Source organism: Lacerta agilis, chromosome 6 (assembly GCF_009819535.1).
Source record: "Lacerta agilis isolate rLacAgi1 chromosome 6, rLacAgi1.pri, whole genome shotgun sequence".
Lineage (NCBI taxonomy): Eukaryota > Metazoa > Chordata > Lepidosauria > Squamata > Lacertidae > Lacerta > Lacerta agilis.
The window spans coordinates 62,027,317-62,041,534 of record NC_046317.1 but is presented as its reverse complement, the minus strand read 5'-3'; the positions used below and the strand labels follow the sequence as shown (position 1 = coordinate 62,041,534).

The following is a 14,218-nucleotide window of genomic DNA, read 5'->3' as shown; positions in this document are numbered from 1 at the left end:
TCCATGAATCTTCTTAATGGCTGAGAACACTGCTACTGAGTAATAAAAGTCAATGTTGCCATAATTAGCATGGTATTGTCTAGTGGCAAATAGCCCATCAAAAATACAGCTTTGTCCATGGCATTTATTTGTTCGGTGTTTGGGTTCTGCTAATTATCTCTACTTGTAACTCAGATTCGGGTAGCTGCATCAAATCGCCAAGGGAGGGAGAAACTGAATTTTAATTACACCATATACTCCTCATGCATTTCCATCCAAAATGAAACAAAATGGAGCCTTTCATTAATGAGCTGCTCGCACAAACCTTGGAACACTCCATGATAAGAGAGGACATCTTGACAGACCGAACAAAGGCGGTTTCTTTTCCCTGAGCACAGTATCAAATTGCTTCTTGTTTTAGAGCACTACGCCTCCAAACTGTTCTTTGTCCCCCTCCTTTTACTTTGTGTGTGTGTGTCTTTTGCTTCAGTAGTTTCACTGCAGAGCTTTCAGAGAAAAATCCCTTGCAATTTAAATGTGAAGGGAACAGACTTTTGTAGTAACTATTAGACCCAAACACAGTCTTGGGAGCTTCATTTTGTAGACTGTCATTCAGGGCAAAATCATACATAGGGTTGTACCCAATGTTCCACGAGAAGAACGCTGTTTGCTCAACAGGACTTTTCCTCCCTCCATTCCCCCCCCCCAAGATCTGCTCTAGGGGGTCCTCCAAACCCCCAGAGCTGATTTTGAGGGTGTGCAGGGGGCTGCAGGAAAAGAAAGCTTTGTTCTGTAAGCAGAAGTCTCTTTTGCTAGAGCAGCCTTTCTCAACGTTGAGTCCTCATATGTTGTTTTACTACAACTCCCATCATTACTAGCAGGATCAGTGGTCAAGGATGATAGGAGTTGTGGTCCAACCAGGGCTTTTTTTCTGCCAGAACTCACTGGAACTCAGTTGACCTCTCAGGTGGGCACCATTGCCATTATGAGAAGAAGGAAGGCCTCCATGGTGAGTTCCAGCACCTGTTTTTCTAGAAAAATAGCACTGGGTCCAACAATATCTCAGGACCCAAGACTGATAAAAGCTATGTTAGAGGGACAGGAACACCTTAACAATTTTAAATGGCCACAGTGGATTCTTCACTTGTAACATGATCCCAGCTCCTCAGACCTGTTAAAAATGTGAAAACACACTAGGAATGTCAAGAGGGTCCTTCAAGGTTCCTTCAATTGCCAGGTTTTCCCTGCTCGGAACTGAACCACACTGAAAACTTAGGAACTGCTTTTTTAAAGCTCACTGAATGTGGCGAGGTTGCTTTAGAACTAGTTTGAGGCTGTTCTGTTTGTGCAAATGAGGCACTGCCTCAACAAGCTCAGTCTGCCCTTAGATAGCCTCCACCTGCCTGACTTCTTTCTTACAAGTGGTCCAGAGAGTGGCATTGCCTGTCAGCTTCCTCATTGTTTTGATAACAATATAACTCACTTTCCTGCTGCACGAGAGTGCAGAACACTCATTTAGCAGAAGCATCAGGATGTTACCTGACTCCGCCAAGGGCTTGGATTCTCTCTCCTCCTTTCTGTGTGCATAAAGGCAGTGGGGGTGTCAGTGCAGAGAAGTAACAGAAAAACCTCCTCTCCCTCATTTTGTATGCTGTTGTTATTTCTTGCCTGTTTCTGGGTTTCTGTGGTTCTCATGTAACTTTTATAAACTCTGGTTGCACAATCGACAGGAGAGGATTAAAACTTGAAGCTTTCACACTTTAATTACCGCACAGCGAACTTCTGCTGCATAAGCTAAATGGCCCATCTCTAAAGCAGGGGAATAAATCTAATTCTAAACAGGGGCTGCCAGTCATCTAGGGAGTTGCTTCTCATGAACTGACTGTGCACTGTTGTTGTTGTTGTTGGCATAATATTTATAATGAGGTTTGCATCCTCCTCCCCTCCCCAGAGCTCAGGACAGCATACCTGAGTTCATCTCATTATTCTCCTTACCATGTCCTGTGAGGGATTCTAGGTTGCCTACTTGCTCAAAGGTATTTGGTGAAGACCAAACCAACTGTGCTGGGTGGGGTGGGGGGGTGACCCAAGACATTTTACTGCCTGAGGTGAAGGACAGCTCGTTAACTCACCTCCAAAAGGATATTGTAGAGTTGAAACAGGTTATGAAACGCATTACTGAAATGATCAAGGGGTTGCAACATTTGGAGGTTTTTTAGCCACCCAACGTCTCCAATCTGTTAACATCATATTGAATTCTGATTCTATCTGCTGCAGCATTAGTTACCCCTCCCAGCTTGGTGTCATCTGCGAATGCTCATAACACTTGCGTTACAAGACAAGCATAATTTCACATTAAGTTATTTGCAAACCCCATTATGTGGCTGCTGTTCCCCATCTAGAGTTAAAGCCTTCTGTCATTGTCGGGTCTGTTTTGGGTGGGGGGGAAAAGAGTGTGGCAGTCAAACCTTCTTCCCAGGAAACTCTGGGAATTGTAGCTCTTTGAGGGAAACAGGGGGTATCCCAACAACTCTCAGCACCTTTCACAAACTACAGTTCCCTGCTTTCACAAACTACAGTTCTACTGCTTTAAATATATTGTACAGATGGGGCCAGGAAGTCCTCATAGTCCCGGAGAGTTTACATGTGTCTTATTCTAAATGCATGAGACAGTCATTCTAAATAAAACACTAATTAATTAATATCTCCTCAGTTTTCTCCCACACTTGCATAGTCATGCAGATGGCTCTAAATCAGAGTCTAGTTCGTTCTGTGTCCATTTTAGGATAATTGCATGAAGCGGGGTGGGGGGGGTGGACAATCTGTAAGGTACTTTCAGTATGCTTAGTCAAGAAGGAATAACCACACTGTCAGAAGATACTTTCCACGGAAGGGAAACCTAAAACAAATCTGTTGTATATAGTGGAGAAGCAAAATAAATGCAAACGTGGATTCCTGGGAGCAGGTAAGGAATGGGGAATGTTCCAGATACCAGGATCGTGTAACTTATTTGTGTTTCCCTCCAAGCCTTTTCTTAACAATTCAGCTGTAGGAGACAGCAAATTGTGTTTGTTGTGTTTGTGTACATATGTGTTTGTGAATATATATATACATACAGGATTCCTTGAGTATCCTTGGGTTCCTGGTGTATTGTGTTGTGTTTTGTCTACACAGGAACATTAGAATGCTGTAACTTTACATTTGCATTTACAGCTTTTCACTGTTTATCTTTTTTTAATTGAGAGTTGGTAGAATAAATTTCTCTGTTTATAAAATAGGTGCTTTGTTTTCCCTCCTCCCAGCTGCCTGAAAAAAGACATAGTGCTAACCAAATGAGATAAGGTTCTGATGATGAATTACTGAGACAGCCCTGGAGTTTGCACATTCCTGCTTTCTTGGTTATTAAATGCCAATGAGGCAGATAAGACATTTGCTTTTAATTAATAATTTACTGTCATTGCAAAGGGGGGGGGGATATGAAGGAAGCTGTGGTTTTTCATGTAGAAATACTCCCACCTGTCTCCTCCGCAGGAAATGATGGCATAAGGGAGCTTGCTGAGAATCAGGAAGTGATGGATTCAGATCACATTGCTTGAATGGTTTCTGCATCTCCGTAATTAGCATATGTTCTGCCAGGAGTCTTGCCTCATTAATGCCAGTTTTAAATTGCATTATCCTGCAGCTCAGTTTCTGAAAGCGCTTGTGAGTTGCATTAGACTACAACTCTACACTCCCAGGAAGGTCAATGAAACCATCTTAGCATGGGATGTTTGCAAAATGCCACTCTGTAAGATAATCTACCAGGCACTGCTTTCTAGCCATGCGCAGGGCCTACTTAATGGAAGTTCTGTAACATCAATGCACTGTCACGATCCTGGTCATGTCCTTCTTGTGCGCTGATTCACACAGCCCTGAAACAGCATGTGTCTTGAACAAATGTGCGCTGAGCTTCAAAGAAATGATCCAGTTGTATAAATTGTGCTGAATAGCCAGCTCAGGTGGTAAGTGCTGACAGGGATTAGAGTCAAAACAAAGCCATTGAGGAAGAAGAGGGAAGTATCTGGAAGGTTGGGAGAATCTCAGGGTTTGAAGATATATGAAAATCCACCCCCCACCCCAGCCCAATGAGGACTGATGTGGGGCAGCTGGAAAAGAAAAATGGGAACTCTGTATGTGTGTGTACAATTTTTGGGCTGATATTCTACCACGTTCAACTCTCGGAAGCTTTTGCAGTAGTCTGGTAATATGACAAACTGGATGGAGCAAGATATTTTGGTGCATGGTGATTGCTTCACCATGTATTCAACCATTCACTCAATATCATTGTGCTTTCTGGATTTTAAGAATGAAACCATTGGCACATCTCTCTGTGCTCTTTGAGGGACAAAAACGTAGAACCATAAATAGAGAGACTCTTGTGACTGTGATCCAAAGCAGGCAGTGAACATCCTTGCTGTAGAGCAGAGGTCTTCTTTGCCATGGTTCTTTTACAGGAATGGTGCAATAGTCAAAGCAGTGAAAATGAACCATAACCCTAACAGTTAACATTTTGTCTGCTACTGCTCATGGTTTATATTGTTCTAGGAATGTTTTTTTTTTAATAGTTCTTCGCTTAGGGAGGGACCATAGTTCAGTGCTAGAGCATTCCCTGTGCATGTCGAAGGTTCCCTGCATCTTCAAGTAGGACTGGTCAAGAACCCTGCCTGAAATCTTGGACTGCCGCTGCCAGTCAGCATAGGGAATACTGAGCCAGATGGACCAATGATATGAGTATGTCTAAGAAAAGATTCCCATGTTTCACTAATTTGGCTGCAATAAGTGTGGGGAAGGGGACGTTTGAAATTTAGTTTTAGCCTGATTTGTGTGTTCACAGAATTAAGACTTGCTATTGGGGGTAAGTAGGCGGAGGAACCTATGTATGTACAGCAAGCTTCCCTCTACAGACATTTACCCCGAATGTAGGGACACGAGTGAATAATAGAAACAGAGAATTATAGAATTGGAAGGGACCCAAAGGGTTGTCTGATCCAACCCTCTGCAATGCAGGAATCACAACTCATGTCCAACAGTGGGGGCAGTGGGAACAGTTCTGCTCTACTGTTCCATGTGATTCTTAACTCACTTAGAACTATTCTTAAAGTATGATCCTATATGTGTTTACTCAGAGGCATGTGGTTTGTGAATAAACAGGTGTCAGTGGCCGGGCAGGGATGAGAACTCTGAACTCCCAAGGCAGGACAAGGGGAAACTTGTGAAGCAGGGAAACTCCTGCACACCTATGATTTTTTTTCAGGATTCTAAGATGTGCAGGGAGTTTCCATGATTGCCGAAATCATCCCGCTGCAGAAGATCTCCTTCCAGCTTTTGGAGGGTAATCAGAACAGAACAGGGTGTAAAGTTCAGCATGCTTGCCTTCACTGTCCCCCTACCATGTGCCTACTCACATACAGATGTGCCTAAAGACGAGTAATAACTCCACAAGCTTAATATTAAAATGTATGCATTGAATGGCTTCTAGTTTTTATTTAGGTGTTTAATAATTATGCATGTATGTATGTATGTATGTATGTATTGCATTTTTTTTTACCCCTCTCATTCTCATTTGTCGAAAAGACTCCCAGAGTGCCTTACAAGATCACTAGTAAGTCACTCTCTGATCTCAGGCTTACAATCAAGCCAAAATGGATGGCGGAGGGGGATTTATTAATAATGATGATAATACTTCCATTTCAATATGGAAACCATAGATAATTAGTTTGCTCTAAGTCTGCCATAAGGACTCCTACTTGGGGAAAGTGAAATAGATAGATTTCCTCAACATGTAGAGTATCGGGCTGGACACTGGGTCTTCTACATCAGGTTGCCTCCTTCTTTATGAGGACATTTGAAAGAAGCCATAAGTTTGAAAAGACAAGTTAAGTGCCAGATAATTTAATATCATCTTGTTATAAATGAGAGTTCTTCTGAGGCAGGCACTTTTTCTGTTAACTCCCGATCTTCTCATGTTTTATGAGGAGTGCCAGATGGAAAGCAGGAGTTCATGCATAAGAGGGCCCCTAAATCCTGTCCAGACTGCTGCCAATGCTGGTACATAAATGGGCAGCAGAGGCTGAGATCCGTCTCATATCGGCACCGTGGTTCACTGAGGCCTCAATGGATCATTTCTGAAGGTTTTTCATTAAAGGTATAATGTGCAAGCTAGCACCTTTCGACATGCTATGTAATTCTATGGCATAAATAGAAAAGGCTTAGCAAAATGTTTCATGCAACGCAGCAACTTCTTTTGGAATGATGTATTCTACACTTGCTCAGAATGTCTACTTTCCATTTTCTGCAATAGAAACAATCTGTACCTTGTTCCTCATTCTGAAACTGCAGATTATTTGGATACTCACTTATCTATGACTCCCCCCCCACCACCACCACACTAGTTAGGGCCAAAATGCCTATTACATGCCAGGAACAAACTAAATGATACAATGAACATCTGTGAGCAAATAACCAGTTTCTTGTCTTTTGACAAACAGCAATTTTAGAGCTTGATGTGGACTAGGACTGCAGTGCTGGGGCGGGAGATTAATCCTTTAACGGCACCCCCCCCCAAAAAAAGATTTCCTAGTACAGTAAATGCCCTCTCATTTGCTATATGTTTCATTAAAGAAAACTTACATGCACAACTATGTACATTACACATATATTTCATATAATGGAGCAAATAGCAACTTAAAGAGGAGAGGTGATTTTTCACAGAGAAAACAGCAGGGGGGAAACTGTTACCCAACTCCCAACACCATGGTTCTGATCCAGACCTTCTCCCGGCAAGCTCTATCTACCAAACTTTAAAAAGACTGGAGATCCAATGAACAACTAGAGCAGGCATGTCCAACAGGTAGATCGTGATCTACCGGTAGATCACTGGACGTCTGTAGTAGATCACCGGTAGATCAGTGGCTCCCCCCCAAAGAAGCTAAAAAACTTTGGCTCCCCTAAAAAAAGCTCAACATCTTTGCCCTGCACCCCTAAAATGACCTTAACCACCAAAAACAGGGCTTTCCTTCCTTAAAAAAGCTCAGTGTTGCTTTCTTTGACCTGAACGCCCCAAAAGGGGGTAGATCACCGCCAGTTTTTAAACTCTGTGAGTAGATCGCAGTCTCTTAGAAGTTGGCCACCCCTGAACTAGAGTAATCAGCATTCCAAAGGGGGGGGGGTGACTGATCTAGGAGAAAAGGAAGTTGAAACAAGGAAAGGAAGAGGCATTTAAGGAAATGTTACATAATGTCTGCAAGCAAATTAACATGTTAATATAAGCACAAGTGGGTATCTCTTTGTGTCAAATCATCATAGACCTAGAGAATCCCTATCTCACATATTCTGTAGGGGCCCTCAGATCAGTTGCACTTCAGGTTTAATTGACCAAAGAGAGGCGCATTAAATCATTTGTTATGAATTGCTTGTAGTTTGATGCTGTAGAACATTGGCCTAGACCATGAATTCAGCAAGATGAAGAATGTACAGCTAGATAGAATGATAGGAGCTAGGATGGGTAATGTGATCAAATTACTATTAATTGTTCAAATAGCACTATCAGTGTCCATGCAATTTTATGAGATTGCATTAAAAAAAGAAGATCCCCACTGAAAACATGCGATGCAGTGCAAAAGCTAAACAAATGAAAGGGGCTGGTAGGAAGGAGAGGGCATGAATGTGATCAAGTGCAATTACTGTATGTACAGAATTGCAGCCTGCAGTCATCTAAAATTACGGTGTGCTGTCAAGAGAGAATGGGGGCCATGAACATCAAGGGACAAGAAGGTGTTTAGTAAGATGCATCAAGGTGACTCGGGATTCAGGAAAGGGGAAGGGGGCTGTTCCACATGCTACAGGAAAAAGGCAAACAAACCTGTAGAGTAGGGGTTGTGAGAATTTTGCACACTCAGAGGCTGATGTGACCCCTCCATGGATGGTCCAGCTCTGTAATAAAGTCAGCATTGACTAGCTTTAAAGCAGGGGCACTTGGATGGGGTGAAGCATTGATTGGTTGCTGAGGAAGTAACATGCTTGAGAGGCGCAGAAGGAGTGGTGCAGTTTTCATGATGGGGTCCTCTGGCACATAGTTTTTTGGGGGTTTGGCAGCTATGAAACAGTGTCCATCTGTGCAAGTGCTAGCCTTTCTCCCTTACTACATGGTGAGAGGGGACAATTGTGGAAGGTGCACCAGCATATGAGTCCAGGGGCTACCATCGGTGTTCATGTGGAAGAAGGCTCATAGACTTACCTGCTTTTGCCCTAATTCCTAATTTGAGAGCTGATCTGTAACATGTGTGCCCCCTCTACAGACACACTTCTACGGTATCATGAGTGCCCCCTCTACAGACACACTTCTGTACTACATGAGTGCCCCCTCTACAGACACACTTCTACGATATCATGGCAGATTCCCATATGTTGCAAGGCAGATAATCTGTTCCACATTAGATTGCACATAAGGGAGTGCTAACCAGCACTGACCTGTGTTAGTAATCATCTATTGCACAACAAATGCCATTAAGATGGCCATTTTCCGCTTTCAGTTAACTTGCCAATTTGATGCAGTGTTGTCTGGCTTGCTCCTGGCCTATTGAGTTTTGTGTAAATGATGAAAAGAGAACTCCTGTCAGGAATGCAGCCCATAGGGATGAGCCTTGGGAAGACACAGTCAGTAAACCCTACATGTTCCCTTATAGGCTGAAATAGTTGCTCAGCCCCAGGTGCTGATGTCTGCATCAGCAGCAAATGCCTAGCATTGTTTACCCCTTCAGACTTCTGGGGTTTTGTCACTATTTACATGACTAATTGTAATAAGAATATAGATGCTTTCTGGGGACACACATCGAGGGGATGGGGAGAGGGAAAACTCTTTGGTTGACACTAATATTAATGTGCATATATATAAAAAAATTTCCTCTGGCATTAGATCTTAGAGCCATAGACTTCTGGCAGAGGAAAACATTTTCCCCTTCCCAGTAACTTTTTTGCAGAGCAAAATACAGGGAGGATCAGGCTGCTCTTTCAAGTCATCCAAGTTCTACTGAAGCTGTATTTGATAACTGAGAACATTGGGAACCCTTCCAGGGCCTAGCTCTCCATGCAGCAGAAAGTGGTGCCTGTGCTATGCCGAGAATGCAATTAGCCAAGTCTCTTGGGGAACCTCCACTGTTTATCTTATGCAGTCTTATTCATTATTAAATGAGGCAACAAAAAGACATCCTCTCATTGAGGTGGCCCCAGGCTGTGGTGCAGATGAAGGGACTCGTATTCATATAGGGGCATTTATATGGGTCTAACGGAAGAAAGCAACAGCTGGTGCAAGTCTTCAGCCACAAAAGTACCCATCAACTTCCATCTTCTCATTTCTAGCTAGTCACTAAAATACCTAGAAAACAGCTGGCACCCTGGGTGTTTAACTGAACAATGGGAATACATGTTCTTCTCTAATAGATGAACTAAAAGGACTGATGCAAAGCGTAATCTGACATTTCTCTATCTAGCTTCTGCTAATGGTAGATTGTTCATAAGATTGGATTATGCCAAGACTGTGCTCTGAGCCAGAACTGAAAAACAAGCCCTTTCCAAGCTGGCTCTCCATGAGTTCATGGATTGTGTTACTGATCCTGCCAGATCTCAGATCATAACCAAGCAATCCAACCAGATCTATTGTCACTTCTTTACGGTAATGAAGAAATTTGGCTTTTATGTTCATTAAGATGACAATTTAAGTTCATGTCATGTCTTCTATTGTCTTCTTCAATACTCAGTGCTAATATTTTAATTATAGCTAGTTCCTAAATGAAACCTATGATCAAATGGAGCAGTCCTGGTAGGGAATACTTGCATTGAAAAGAAAAGCATATTTCAAGGGTTATTTTCATAACAGCTTTAATGAAGAACAGATGTGAGCTGCCTAGAGAGTCTGATACAGGCTCAGCTATCTAATAAGGATAGATTTGGAGTGGTTCCTTTTTAAATTGCTGTTCTGAGGAGGATGGAGCACTTTTCAGTGCACAAGGAAGCTGTTAAAAAAAATGAGACCCATGCACTTTGCAAACAGATGTAAGATCATCCATATTTATAGTTCGAGACATAAGTAAATTAAGGAAAAATATCTTCCTCATACAGCAGATCATTATAGTCCTAAAAGTGCTTCTCTGCTACCATTACCATATGGCTATGTGTGAACAGATAGCTCAGAGTCCTTCAGGAGAATCTGCCTAGAGTCATAAATTGATTAACCCTGGGTGTAGAGGGTTTGTAAGGGTTGTGCTGTGCATTGCCTTCTAGTTAATGAATTAATTTCTAAAATGGATATCTTACCCTTCAGTGGGTAATCAGCCTTCCCAGGGTGGTTTACAAATATTCCAAAACAAATAAAACAGGTGGGGTAAGATTCATGCTGGTTGACTGAGTCTCCACATGGAAGGTGTCTAAAGAAGCCAGGGTGGTTATCTAAAGAACTTTTAACTGATTTAAGATTTAAAAGGGTTATGTACAAAAAATGGAAAAAGGGGGAAATCACCAGAGAGGAATTCAAACAAATAGCCAGCACGTGTAGAGACAAAGTCAGAAAAGCTAAAGCACAGAATGAACTCAGGCTTGCTAGAGAGGTTAAAAGCAACAAAAAGGGCTTTTATGGGTATGTCCGTAGCAAAAGGAAGAACAATGAAACAGTGGGGTCACTTAGAGGAGAAGATGGTGAAATGCGAACAGGAGATAGAGAAAGGGCAGAACTCCTCAATGCCTTCTTTGCCTCGGTCTTCTCCAAAAAAGAAAACAATGCAGATGACACCAAATTGGGAGGGGTGGCTAATACCCCTGAGGACAGGATCACAATTCAAAATGACCTTAACAGATTAGAGAACTGGGCCAAAGCAAACAAGATGAATTTTAACAAGGAAAAATGTAAAGTACTACACTTGGGCAAAAAAATGAAAGGCACAAATACAGGATGGGTGACACCTGGCTTGAGAGCCGTACATGTGAAAAGGATCTAGGAGTCTTGGTAGACCATAAACTTGACATGAGTCAACAGTGTGATGCAGCAGCTAAAAAAGCCAATGCAATTCTGGGCTGCATCAATAGGAGTATAGCATCTAGATCAAGGGAAGTAATAGTGCCACTGTATTCCGCTCTGGTCAGACCTCACCTGGAATACTGTGTCCAGTTCTGGGCACCACAGTTCAAGAAGGATACTGACAAGCTGGAACATGTCCAGAGGAGGGCAACCAAAATGGTCAAAGGCCTGGAAACGATGCCTTATGAGGAACGGCTTAGGGAGCTGGGTATGTTTAGCCTGGAGAAGAGAAGGTTAAGGGGTGATATGATGGCCATGTTGAAATATAAAAAAGGATGTCATATAGAGGAGGGAGAAAGGTTGTTTTCTGCTGCTCCAGAGAAGCGGACACAGGGCAATGGATTCAAACTACAAGAAATAAGATTCCACCTAAACATTAGGAAGAACTTCCTGACAGTAAGAGCTGTTTGACAGTGGAATTTGCTGCCAAGGAGTGTGGTGGAGTCTCCTTCTTTGTAGGTCTTTAAGCGGAGGCTTGACAGCCATCTGTCAGGAATGCTTTGATGGTGTTTCCTGCTTGGCAGGGGGTTGGACTGGATGGCCCTTGTGGTCTCTTCCAACTCTATGATTCTATGATTCTTGCAGAAAGAAGGTTGGTAATGAATTAAAAGCCACGTTTACCAGGAACTGAACATCAGGAGTAAGTCAGAAAATAGCTGTGGTATTGCACTCAGCTGACAAGAGAAGGTTGTTATTTTGTCCAGTAGTGGGATTGCCCAGAGAACTGGCTTTTGCCAGCTAATATGGCTGTATTTCCCTGTATTATTGCCCCAATCCATTTCCTTGATGTTGCTGCATGCCAGGTAACTTCAGATTGCAGAGGAATTTAGGAAGCACATGCACAGAGGAACCTGACCTACACTTTGGATCTAACTTAGAATCGTTTACACTGTCTTGAAAGCTGTGCACTGGGACTTCAGACCGGAGTTTTTTCAGCCCTACCTAGAGATGCCAGGGATTGAACCTGGGACCTGGGACCTGCAAACCATGTGCTCTCCCGGGAGGAAGCCAACCACTTCCAACAGTTTATTTGCTTTTTTACATAGAGGAATGTTTTTTTCCAGATTGCACCAACATTTTCTAACACAGAAAAATCCACTTTATTTTAGCTTTAAAAACTGCATCATCACCACTACTTTTTAGAAAATAGGAAACACTATTTGAGGTCAAAGTGCTAATATTTCAATTAAAACCTTCCCCCCATTATTTCTTTTCCAAGAGGTACTTCAGTAATATATATATATATATATTTAATCTGTTTGGAGGCATCTTGTTGCCAGGATCTATTTGACTTGTTGATTTTGTTGTTTCCCAGTTCAGAATTCTAAGACTTAAATTTTCATCCTGCCCTTTCTTATAGGATCAAGGTAGATTACAAGAGACAGCCAAGAAATATAGACCTAAACTCTACTTACGCCCTCCAGTTCAGTTATGTTAGCGTAAGCACAATGGCTGTGTGTTTTCCAAAGATTGCCTAACAGTGTTATACTCTTTGTACCTGACATTGCTGTAAAGAACTGTATTAATATTTGCTTTTGCAATATTACAAGCCTTCCCTGTTTCAGAGCAGTACAAAGGCATCTGCTTACGCGCTGTGTCAAGTGACATGTTTTCTAGGATTAAAAAGTTTCAGGTGCTATTTTTAATCAGATATGGCCCAATGACTGCTATGATTCCTCGGAAGCTGAAGACTGTAGTGGTGGCTACTGAAATCAGCTTTCTAGGAATCTTGGTATTTTATTTTTTTTCTAATGTCAGGTGGCAGACAGGTGGGCATGGCCGGCTAAAAATGGCTGCACTGATCTAATTGGTCTGGTCTAACTTGCCTCATGTGTCAGATGTTTCCTTCCCCTGATATGGACCCAACTCGGGGGTGGGGGTGGGGGGAAGGGCAGAATCCTTGACATGACCCTGAAATTGTTCCAGCCCTCTGGAAGGAGGGTGGAATACATTTACACCCAATGCCTGAGCCGAAGTTCCACCTATAATCAATAAAGCTGTGGCCATTTTTAATCCAAATTGTTGTTTGCCTGAATCGATCTTACCACCCCTTATTTAACCACAGCCTGGGGGAGGGCGGCACTGTGACTGGGACCACAATAAGTAGAGTTGGGATCTGTTCCTTTCCCAGCCACCTAACCATTAACCAACTACTTCTGCCAACAAATTCCCGATACAGTCAGCAGAGGAAATGAATCCTTTCCAGGGCACCAGCTCACATCATCAGACCCTGACTGGGAATGAATAGGAAGCATCCGTTCCCACTAGGGTGCCCCACTGGCACCAGACATTTTGAAAACCTAATCATTAGTGCTGTCTGTCCTGTAGTCAGATCTCTTAACATTTTAAGAATTGCCAGAAGTTGTTGATCAGAGGAGAAGTGATGTCAGTGTGTGATTTGAGTGGCCATTTCAGTTGAGCCTCCCAAAATAATAATGCTTATATCAAACAAGACCATCACAAGAACTGTAATGAAATAGTTTTAGGAAATCACAACATTCCAACAGAAACAGAAGGGTTTGGGGTGTGTGGATAGGTAAGAATGTCTACTCTGGAGAAGTGTTTCACTGAGGAATCTTGTTACACTTTCTTTTCATGAGCAGAGCATATGAAAGGGAACAGAAGCTATTTCAGAATGTATCTGTCCTTGTTCTTTCAGGTGTCTCACAGACTTTTCTTTTCTTTTCTCCCTTACCTCCCTCCTTTCCTGCTTTCCCACCCATTCTTCCACATCTCTTCTCCGATCCTTTCTGCCCCTGTTTGTCACTGTTGCCTTTTCCCAACCTCTAGAGCTCTCCATCAGCCTCCTTGCAGTGATAGTTATTGTATGTGGACTGGCCCTGGTGGCAGTTTTTCTCTTTCTCTTTTGGAAGCTGTGCTGGGTGCCCTGGAGGAACAAGGCCATTTCGACTAACACCCCCGCCTCCCAGAACTCAGCGGAACACGACAAAGAGAACATGGCTGACAAGCTAAAGGACACAGGGACTCTGGGCTTCTTGGAGGCAGCTGTGAAAATCAGTCACACGTCACCGGATATTCCTGCAGAAGTCCAGATGTCCATGAAGGATCACCTTATGAGACGCACACGGATGCAGAGGCAGACAACAGAGCCTGCATCGTCCACCAGGTGAG

General features: G+C 42.8%; 1 protein-coding gene across 6 annotated transcripts in view; it reads left to right on the top strand.

The window, feature by feature from the left end:
- Positions 1–14,218, top strand: part of SYT6 (synaptotagmin 6) — a 150,061-nt gene that overhangs the window by 61,490 nt on the left and 74,353 nt on the right. For 4 of the 6 annotated variants that reach the window (XM_033153005.1, XM_033153002.1, XM_033153003.1 and 1 more), the window contains exon 2: positions 13,877–14,213. In XM_033153005.1, coding sequence (XP_033008896.1) covers positions 14,044–14,213 — 170 coding nt within the window. In that variant the 5' untranslated portion in view covers positions 13,877–14,043. Of the gene's footprint in view, positions 1–9,667; positions 9,689–13,876; positions 14,214–14,218 lie in introns of those variants that run through there. The other 2 variants (XM_033153008.1, XM_033153007.1) reach the window with 2 other exon arrangements.